Source organism: Convolutriloba macropyga, chromosome 11 (assembly GCF_964194025.1).
Source record: "Convolutriloba macropyga chromosome 11, txConMacr16.3, whole genome shotgun sequence".
Lineage (NCBI taxonomy): Eukaryota > Metazoa > Xenacoelomorpha > Acoela > Convolutidae > Convolutriloba > Convolutriloba macropyga.
The window spans coordinates 5506831-5518536 of NC_134478.1; the positions used below are offsets into that span (position 1 = coordinate 5506831).

Genomic DNA, 11706 nt, shown 5'->3' on the forward strand with positions numbered 1-11706 from the left:
TTAGGGGTTTTTTAAATTAAGCTACAGATAATTATCCATTAGATAATGTTGGTGTATGCTCTAGTTTCTATAGAAATATGGGATCTTATCTGTTTGCCCCCCAGTACGTCATGCACCCCCCATTTACAGAGCACGTGTCAATTCATAGAAAATCTTCATATGAAAAAATGGCATATGTTTCTGGGGGGTACACAAAAGGAAAAACTCTGAAATATGATTTCGACGCACTAATTTCCCGGGTTGACAATAAGTTTTAATCATAGAACTTTCATTTTATGGACCAATGACTTCATAAATCAAAAAAGTTTTAAAAGATTGGTAAAACTATAACTTTCCCGTAAATGAAAGTTCTATGACTAAAACTTTTCCATAGATGGAAGTTTCATGACTACAACTTCTCCATAATATGGAAGTTCTATGGATACTACTTCTCCATAACAACAGAAAGGAGGCATTTAAAAAGTCTTGGTTTTTTCGTGAGTCCTCATGAGCTTCTTAAACTACAAGGGAATACAGTTTTGACTGTTTTTCTTGGAGAATAAGCAAAAATGGAGGCTCTTCTTTTCCAAGAAATGATATATATATATATATATATATATATATATATATATATGTATATATATATATATATATATATATATAAATATATAGCTAAAATCTATAATCCCGGATAGGCCAGGAGTACTATATCACATCATAGAAGAAAGAAACAAAGCACAATTAAAATACAGCACATGGGAGAAGGTGCCTGTAAGGGCACAAAGGGATGGAGATTTAACAAAAAATCCACTTTTTTTTCAAAAAAAACATTTTACCAAAACTGTTCTATGAAATTCTATGACTACAACTTTTTCATTGTTGTTTGCTATTTGCGATCTCACTTGATGCGACGGCTTTTCATTAAAAAATTCAGAGAATTCAAGGAGTTTTTTAATTTGAAAGAAAAAATTTTCATTTTTCTCCAAATTTTTGTCTTTTTCTACAAAATTCTATGACTACAACTTTTCCATAATTCTCTGTTCGCCTAAAACTCAATTTGTCGATTTTTATCAAATTAGTTTTTTGAAACATAATTTTCCTTCCTTTTCATGATGTAATAAAATTTTTCATAAAAATTTAATTCCATAGAACTCCCCTTTATGAAAGTTCTATGACTACAACTTTTCATAGACGCCATAATATGAAGTTGTAATTTTATAACTTTTTGAATTACGGGGTCAACCCGGGTTGTCTGTTATATGATTTTTTTGTCATGAAAACTTTTGCCAAAAAAAATTGGTTAAGCTTACTCCCATGCTTTGACAACACAATCTTAAGATCTTTTGTATCTAGGAAATACGCACTAAGGTTCGCTTCACTTGATTGGTTCATTTTGGGCTACTTTACACTTGGGAGAAATAAGGGAAAAGTGTGAGGGTTGCCAACTGAAAACTTTCACTCTTTATTTTCACTCTTATTGCACTTTTACGCTGAGTGGAAAAAAGTGTAAAAAATCGGTCAAAGAGTCAAAGAGTCAAAGGGGGGGTACAGACGGAAAAGATCCGAAAAAATTAAAATAAAAAGGATAATCGTTTGGCTAAAGTCTTCAAAAGCTCCCAAATACCAAATGACCAATCAATAGGGGTTTTTTAAATTAAGTTACAGATAATTATCCAATAGATAATGTTGGTGTATGCTCTAGTTTCTATAGAAATATGGGATCTTATCTGTTTGCCCCCCAGTACGTCATGCACCCCCCATTTACAGAGCACGTGTCAATTCATAGAAAATCTTTATATTTTAAAAATGGCATATGTTTCTGGGGGGTACACAAAAGGAAAAACTCTGAAATATGATTTTGACGCACTACTTTCCCGGGTTGACAATAAGTTTTAATCATAGAACTTTCATTTTATGGACCAATGACTTCATAAATCAAAAAAGTTTTAAAAGATTGGTAAAACTAAAACTTTCCCGTAAATGAAAGTTCTATGACTAAAACTTTTCCATAGATGGAAGTTTCATGACTACAACTTCTCCATAATATGGAAGTTCTATGGATACTACTTCTCCATAACAACAGAAAGGAGGCATTTAAAAAGTCTTGGTTTTTTCGTGAGTCCTCATGAGCTTCTTAAACTACAAGGGAATACAGTTTTGACTGTTTTTCTTGGAGAATAAGCAAAAATGGAGGCTCTTCTTTTCCAAGAAATGATATATATATATATATATATATATATATATATATATGTATATATATATATATATATATATATATATATATTTATATATATAAATATATAGCTAAAATCTATAATCCCGGATAGGCCAGGAGTATTATATCACATCATAGAAGAAAGAAACAAAGCACAATTAAAATACAGCACATGGGAGAAGGTGCCTGTAAGGGCACAAAGGGATGGAGATTTAACAAAAAATCGACTTTTTTTTAAAAAAAAAACATTTTACCAAAACTGTTCTATGAAGTTCTATGACTACAACTTTTTCATTGTTGTTTGCTATTTGCGATCTCACTTGATGCGACGGCTTTTCATTAAAAAATTCAGGGAATTCAAGGAGTTTTTTAATTTGAAAGAAAAAATTTTCATTTTTCTCCAAATTTTTGTCTTTTTCTACAAAATTCTATGACTACAACTTTTCCATAATTCTCTGTTCGCTTAAAACTCAATTTTTCGATTTTTATCAAGTTAGTTTTTTGAAACATAATTTTCCTTCCTTTTCATGATGTAATAAAATTTTTCATAAAAATTTAATTCCATAGAACTCCCCTTTATGAAAGTTCTATGACTACAACTTTTCATAGACGCCATAATATGAAGTTGTAATTTTATAACTTTTTGAATTACGGGGTCAACCCGGGTTGTCTGTTATATGATTTTTTTGTCATGAAAACTTTTGCCTAAAAAAATTGGTTAAGCTTACTCCCATGCTTTGACAACACAATCTTAAGATCTTTTGTATCTAGGAAATACGCACTAAGGTTCGCTTCACTTGATTGGTTCATTTTGGGCTACTTTACACTTGGGAGAAATAAGGGAAAAGTGTGAGGGTTGCCAACTGAAACCTTCCACTCTTTATTTTCACTCTTATTGCACTTTTACGCTGAGTGGAAAAAAGTGTAAAAAATCGGTCAAAGAGTCAAAGCTTTCACGTCTTTTCTTTCTAGCTTTTTGGACTAGATTGTTGTTGCAGAACAGAGATCGAGATCATCGATTGGGTAGGTGGAAATTTTTTTTTCGTTTTTTTGCTTCTTTTGTTGCGCCCGTATTACCAAATCTGCTTCTCTTAAATTCCACTCTTTCCAGCCTTATTAAGCGGAGAGCTAACGGTATAAAACGGTTACATGGCAATTAACCCAATTGCATTTTACCCAATGTCATTTTACCCAAAGCCATTTTACCCAATGCCATTTTACCCAACCTGTCATTTAACTATCCGATGTTCGGTTGTGATAGTTTCATATCAAGTCCCACGGGCCATTTAATTATAAAGTCGGCTAAATAGTCCTTCTGGTAATTTTAACAATAGGGTAAAAAAACTTGACATTGGGTAATATGGTATTGGGTATAATGGCACGATAAAATTGCATTGGGTAAATTGCCCTGACGCCGCAAAACTATTAAGAATCCACCTTATTAACTCTTTTCCCCGTTATTATTGCCTAAAATTCCTGGCCTAAGTGGCACGAAACTATGACAATAAAAACATTTTGTAATTTTTTAGTTCGATTTACTGTTTCGTGACTCTGACTGTGGACAACCAGCAGACTAATCGAAAGCCAGAGCAACGAGACAAGGCACATTTCAGAGAGATGATAAGAGACAAGTACCAGCAACTGAACTGGTACTCGACAGCAAACCTTGATTTGGAAAGTGGAGGTCAGTTTCGAACTCAATTTTTCTCAACAATTGAAATACCAAAACTACAAATTCTCCGTTATTTTATAGCAAGTAAAACTGTGCCTGCTTGGTGTAAACTTTTGAACATTTTATGGCGCCCGTGTTGACAAATAGTGACGAAACCGACGCAAAAAGCAATGCGTTTGGTTGGTTTGTGTCGGTTTCAACATTTTTTTTAAAAAAAAATCTGCTGCTAGTGGTGGTAGTATGTTTGTGTGTGTGTTGTGTATGTTGTGTGCATGTGAGTGTGTGTAAGTGTGTTTCTTTGTTTGTGTATTTGTTTGTGTGTGTGAGTGTGTTCGCTTTACTCCAACTTTGGTCAAGATTTGTACCTTTTCGATCAAATGTTTCAATTAGAGTAAAATTATAGGGAGAAAAAAATGATAAAAACGACAATCAAGAAGAGTTATGAGTGTAATACAAGAATTAAACAGAACTCAAGACTTCATCTATTCGGATCTGACTTTTGTTAAATTGGGTTGTCTATCTTATTTTTTCTCACTATAAAGCCTCTAATTGTTTTCAAGGCTACACCATCTTTGCCTTCAAATTTTCAAAAAAATATATTGTCAATTCAGCTCTAATAAAGAAATTGCATGATTCAAAATCCCGCTGTTCACCGGTGGTTACTTTATCTAAAAGAAAATTTACATAAAGTACTCTTGTTACAACACTCTCAATTATAAGGGGGCCTAACTAGATGTTTTTACAGCCCTAAGGGTTCTCAAGAGAGAATTTATTTTATCTAGGTGTGACTTTGACTTTCCGAATTCTGTTTGTTATTCACGGATTCTCAGCCATCATCAGTACGGAAAGTTAAGAAAAATTTATTGAGATATTAAATCGGCTTCAGGCATGTATACAAGAAAGCATCTTTCAGTCCGTTAATCTGCTCCTGTACAGGAGGAGTGGTTCAGTGTGCCTGGAAAGCCATACAAAGATTGGCTACCATGATTAGTGATAACAAAGATGATTTGTAAATGAACGTGATCATTAACATCAGAATCAAAATAAGTTGCGCGCTTTTGACTAGTTCCCCACACTGCTTTCTTTGCGCAAGCTCCATGCGTCGGCTCCTGCGGGAGGATAGTTGTTCGGATTTATTGCAGACTGTCGTATCTAAATCTTTCCATAATTTTCCTACAAACATTGTTCAACGCACAAAAAATCACGCAACGTTTACACAATTTCTTAGTATAGTTCACTTTGTTGTGAACTTCAACAAAAAAAATTTCATCGTATATTCATTCACAATTTCTTATTTTTTTAAAAAAAGATATTTACAACTTTGTTTATTACCAAATTTTTAGAAATTTTTTAAGATTTATAGTCTGATCGGATTTCTACAGTGCCAAGAGTGAAAAGAGTGGAAAATAATTTTTTCACAATTCGATCAACAATTTTAAGCATGGAAATTTCAAAAACATAATACCTGAATTAAAAATGAAATATTTGATTTACTGTAAGCAATTAGCAGTGGATTTTCAGGAATAGAGGTTACGTGAATAGATTTTCAATGAAATTTTAAAGACTAATTCAGAGCATTATAGCTATTCATTAAAAGAGAGACATTTTTGGTTCTGACTGTAGAGCTTACTGTGAAATAAACTCGACGTAGATTTTCAACTGTTGCAGTTGCAATATGTATGTATGTATATTGTGTAGGGTGCTGTGTGAGGCAGAGTTCTCAGTATATCCAGAACGGGCAGAGGAAGGGACTGTCCCCTGAACAGTATCTGGCTCAGGCGTCCAACTACAGCAGTCACAACAAACACCTCATGTATATCACAGTAAGTACTATCTGTACTAAAAAACACAAGTAGGGATAACAATACGGCTAGCCTAATTCTGAGCGTTCAATTTGATTATCTCTCAAACAACAGCAAAAAATGATCAGTTGCGTGCCATATTAAATCTCAAAACAATCAGTCGCAAGCTACAAAAACCAAATTTGTTGTGTAATCAGTACTATCTGAATAGTATACCAAAAAAATTGGTACCAAACCAAAAAATGCAAGAAATTAAAAGGTAAAAACAAACGCCACAAAAAATTTAACATTTAGCAAAATATAAAAAATAAATAAAAATCGAAAAAGCGAAAAACCGAACTTGAAAAGCAGCGCCTTCAGCCAAAAAAGGAAAAAAAAGGAAATATTTTTTAATCTGTAACCTTCCCATATTTTGAAAATCCAATTAAAAGAAGTTAAACATACAGTCCAAAAAATGTTATCGAATTTAAGAATTCTCCTAACTCTTTCGATCTATTTGTACGCAGAATCAATGACCCTGGAATCACCATGTACTCTGAATTATTTGAAAAAATGTTTTTAACGCTAAAAAAGATGATCTTACGTTGCAAATGCTCAATTTATTGTTGCAAATTTATTCGTGGACATCACCACCACCCCCGACCAATGAGCATGTTTTAAGATTAGATTTGTCAGCTTGTGTAGAAATTTGAGATAGTAGGCAAATGTAGTTCGAATTTGCTTCAAAGCTTTGATAAATCCGTTACATTTGTCAACGATGCGTCTTCTCGAGTAATTTTTGACATTTTCTATCTGATGACCATGCTCACCGTATTGTTGTGTCAATGTTGTTCACGCCCTTATCTTTGCCATTTTTTAGATATCTAATGACCCCGATAAAAAACAACTGCACGTCAAGTAGATCAAGTAGACCGGAAGATCAGAAGTATGTCCAGCAGACCAAAATCGAACAAACTTTGGTGAATACTTACAGAAGAGTGCTTCTCGATTTTGGTTGTGAATTGAGAAATAACCTCTGAATTGGGTCTCAAGTAATTACTTGTTAAATTTTAATAACAATGGATTAGCCTAAATGATTGATAAAAATGTGGACCATGAACAGGCAAGTAGATTTTACAAAACTCATGCTATCTTTCGTCGCATTTTTCTACATTGATGTATCTATTTCTCAACTTAGTGACAAGCAAACCAGCTGAAGAAAATCTGACGAAACCAAAACAGACTCAAAATTGACAAGTGCAGTTTTTCAATCGTAATGGAACAGCCACGTTATCGAGAAATTGAAAAGACTGGTTTCTGACACGCTTATGCAGGATATAGTTATTCTGCAGGACATAGGATATCTTATTTTTGCAGAGACTGAAGGCTCCAAAATTGATAACAATGAATTTGTCTCAACTGCTTTGCTAGACCAATCGAAAGCTTTTGATGATATACTTTACCAGAAGCTGAGCTCATTGGATTTCGAAAGAAGCACTCTCCAATTGATACAGGAATTTACTCATCAACAATTTTAAAATGTTTTGGTCATAAACACTAAAACTGACTGGATTGAGCACTGGGTGTTCCCCAGGGAACTGTGCTCGGACCCTTGCTTTTCAAAATTTACGTCAATGATTTCAGTAATTAATCAACAATCAATGCAACCTCATCCAATACTTAGATGATACCTTAGTTTACACTTCCAATATAGATCTTGGCAAAGCGTACAAAAACTTTCAGAATTCTGTGGAAAATTTAGCTCGCGACTTTGATGGAAGAATCAAAAACTGAACACTTCAAAAGCAGACTTGACTTTTATTCAGAAAGGGTAAAAGTGTTTAAACCAATACCTGTCCTATAACCAATAGTTGTCCAAAACTAACAATGAAAATGCAGTGAGATACTTAGGAATTTTTCTTGACAAATATCTAAACTACCAAAAAGGAGTAATATGTGTTCTGCAAAAAAATAGCGTGTGAAATGAAGGCAGTTTATGCAATCAAGAACTCTTCCTCAGTTCATAAAACAACCAAGCTAACCAGAGCTTTTTTAATTACAGATTATTCTTTCTTTCTAAGCATATATTCATCCAAATAATGGAAAAAATGATCTCAATAATCAGTAAGACTTATGAATGCTAAAAATTGTACACAAATGATAAAGAACAATGTTTTTTGAAAAATTAATTGAGAATTGTCTTAGAAATTAAAGAAACGGTTCAGATTTTTTTGAAATTGGCTATTTATGAGTTATGAATTTGGCTGTATTTTTTTTTTTTTGAAAAACTTGCGCATGTCAGCAGAACAGCAACAATTTATCATTGGCGGACTGAAATAAAGTTGTTCTTAAATGCAGATATCTAATATCATTTGATTCAAAATGCTTGTTTAAAAACACGCTCATATCATAAAATGGTAAATAATGCGTCCGTACAATGGGAGCAGAAATCGACCAAATCGAACGTGCAAAACTAGCGGGCAAGTTGTTGCAAGATAACCACAGTCCAGATAACTGGAAGAGTCCTGCGAGATATTTTTTGGAAGAGGGGGAGCGGAGGGCCCAATTTCCTTATTTTATATGTGTTCTTGGATTTAGACACGATTCGAACCCTCAATATGCAAAAACATCATCACTGGACTTGGTTTCGGGAGTCGTATTTTTGATCACGTGAGATTCATAGGAGCGATGGATACGTCAATTGGTTTCATTTTCCCGCCTTCACTGTCCAGTCACAGTCGAGGAAGATATGATGAAATGATGCCGATCAGGACATTCACAGAGGAGAGTCTGGAGAGGATTCTGACATTTGATTGGTTCAAAACTAATGTCATTTGTAAAGATCAAAGTTGGATATGTGAAACAGACTGGAGCCAGGAACTCGAATAAAAACGTGGTTTTAAAAATTTTATTTTTGACGGGCTGATGGAATAGTTTTGCTTTTAATGATCATATAAATTTTAGAAAGTTATTCTCAAGAACTTCAGCTACTTCAGATGAAAAGAAGTTTTTTAAAACAAGACAACGCGAAGCTATGAAAATTGTCTCTTCTGGAATTTTTGTAATTCGCAAGACAAATTATGAAACAAAAATTCTCAGTTGTTCTCCAGAAAGTTTGTCATTTTTGAACTGATGCCATTAAAAATCGAAAGAAACACCGAAACTCGACAACAGGCGTTTGCACATGGAGTACAACTCCTCCCATCGACAAACCTATGCTGATCTCTTCATCTTAGCCCACCTTTGAGACAGGACAATAGATAATTCAGTTTGATCATCAATTGTGAAGGTGTGAAGAAAAAGGACAGAAATTAGTAACAGTATAAACGTTTCTCCGTATTATTACCTGAGTGAAAAGTGAGAGAATAATCTTCAAATAAGAGTGACTCGTAATTTTCTTTAAAAAAATTGCGTAAAATCTTAGCCCAGATTTTGTCGAGGCAATTATAAAGTAGCAATTTATTATTTTCTAAGCAAACTTCAGGAGAATAGGACATACAAGATTCTTCATTCTTCAACAAAAATAATATTTGTTCTCAATATAATACTGAAACAGATAGTATGAACAAGTTAAAATCCCAATTGTCTTAAAAGTCAGAAATTAGGTTTAAAAAGTTGGAGTAATTCAAGCATTACGACGCAGAGGTATACCCCCAAATTTCCGCCTTAGTAAAAATTGCGCAAAAAATACATACATAAAATGAACTAAATTAGGAGACAAGCTTTTGAATCTTATTTTTCGCAAAACGATTTACGCCATTTTTTTTGTGAAATTGAGATACTTTAAAAATGTAAAATAAGTCTTGTAGCACGTTTCCGCTTATTTTACGTATCCAATTATCGCAATAAATTTACCTCTTATTCGCAATTGAGCCTAATTAAATGCGCGCTTCTGAGCATGCAAAAGTAATAAAAAGCTTTTTTAATTGAGTATCCAAAAGTGATTTGAAGCTTTTATAGTGATTTAAGGATAGAATTAATGACGCGACAAAATATATTTGTTTAGAATTTTGATTTTTTGGAAATGTTTTTTTTGAACTGTTTATGCTTATAAACTTCCATTGAAAATTGCATTCGCATAAAATTGCCAATATTTATGAGATTTAATTATTTGGAGAGAGAAAGCAGAAAGAAATAGTTTTTCAGAAAAAAAAATTATTAGATATCTGTAAACGTGTGAATGGACGCAGAAAAATAACGGACACCAATAAACAAATAAACGGGCGCAAAAAATGTTTAATTAAAAATAAATTATCCCGTGTAATCCCGTAAAATGACGCAAAAAAGTAGTGGAGCAAAGGAAAAATTTTTCAGAATAATTAATTACTATCCAGAAAGGACACCTGTCAACTTGCAAATAGATGCAAAATCTTTGAAAAAACTCAATTTAAGAAATCAGTTGCTAAATTCAAATTCAAATCAATCAGTAAATCAAATTTAGCAACAAAGGTCTTGTTTCGTTATGAATAAAAAAGAGGAGTTAATAAGTTGCTACATGACAAACTTTTATAGATAGAAAAATTACTATAAGTTTTTTTCAATTAAACAACCAAGTTTTAAACCAAAGAGCTTAAAAATGGAATAATTTGAAACTCAGGGATTTATTAAAAATGAATTTTTTTGACAAAATGTAATAAAATAATATCACAACAAGGATGCTTGAATACAAATAAAGACTGAAAAACCCCGAAGAAATAATGAGGCAACGACCAAGAATCAGCTGATGCTATTCTCTTTTTTTTTCAATATCCTGAAGAAACACTCTTCTTTAAAAACTTCTATTATATGTCAAATTTTCTGAAAAATCCCATAAAAAAGTTCCTGGGCTATGCCAATTCCTTTTCTAGACCTCCAACTTACATCAAATAAAAAATATTGTCATAATTTTGAGCCCTATATGGGATTTTCGTAACCTGAACACCACATTTAGTCACTTAATTGCTGTAAATTAAAAAACGCATTTCAAATTAGGCTTAATTGCGGATTATAGATACATTCAATGCGAAACATAGGCACATTAAGTGCAAAATACTGTTAACTTGCGTGCGAAAAAAGATAGATGAATTGAACATTTTCGTGATACGTAGTGCGCGAAAAAAAGGATAAACAGCTTGTATCTGAAGTTTGCGGTTAAAATATGGACACTTTTGCAAATATGTGTTAGGCAATTCCCTTCAATTTTGCCTGTTTTTGCTATACTGTTCATTTTTTTGCAAAATTGTTGCATTTTCAATGTATTAACATAGGAAAAACGAAGAAGAGATACCTAGATCGGGAAAATTTGCCCGTGACCATTTGGGTATACCTCTGCGGCGTAATGAGGAATACCACATTTACTGAATACTTTTTTATCTTTAAGATTTGGATGTATTTGGTTAATTTGCAAAAGGTCATTTAAGAAAGGAATCAAAGAAATCGAGAAGGCTTGGTAATGTGCGCTTGCACATAGCGTTCAATCCCACTCATCTACACTTTTGACTTAATTGGCTACCAAAATGGAAGAAATAGAAATCGTTCAAAAACGTATATGTCATTCATCAAACCACTAATAGAATAAACTATTGCCTTTTTATAGGGAGGACAAAAACTGGGCTGTTCTTATAAATCAAATAGCGAGCATTAATTACGACGAAAAATTGTTGTCTAAATTTAAAAAAAATAGCAAGAGCAAGGTAATAGTCACATCCGATCAAAAGAAAACAAAACAAATATACCTACAGTTTAATAGAAAAGATATGGAACCTGTCCTCATTGCGAGTGGGTAACAGGCGAACAAAAAATTGCCAAAAGTTGCGAAGTTCAAAAAATCGTACTTTTTTGAAAAAATATTAATTTCAGAGCAATTTAAGTTATTAGATATTAGCTGAAATCACTAAAATATTAAATTATATCTCCAACAGAAGTAATTGAGACATATCATTATCAGTATATGACTGCAAAAAAAAAGAAGTAAAAATACCGACAAAAAAAGTAATTCAATTTTGTGTAAAAAGGCAGTGAAGCGGTTAAAACCTTAAATTTAAAACTAAGAAAAATAAAATTAATTGTTTGCGCAGTTT

General features: G+C 32.8%; 1 protein-coding gene across 1 annotated transcript in view; it reads left to right on the plus strand.

Annotated features, from left to right (window-relative positions):
- LOC142349017 (uncharacterized) overlaps positions 1-8628 on the plus strand; it is a 79721-nt gene extending 71093 nt beyond the window's left edge. The window contains exons 2-4 of the mRNA XM_075400419.1: positions 3722-3878; positions 5565-5689; positions 8246-8628. Of these exons, the coding sequence (XP_075256534.1) occupies positions 3812-3878; positions 5565-5689; positions 8246-8536 (483 nt within the window). The 5' untranslated portion in view covers positions 3722-3811 and the 3' untranslated portion in view covers positions 8537-8628. The remainder of the gene's footprint in view (positions 1-3721; positions 3879-5564; positions 5690-8245) is intronic.
- Positions 8629-11706: the final 3078 nt, after the last annotated feature.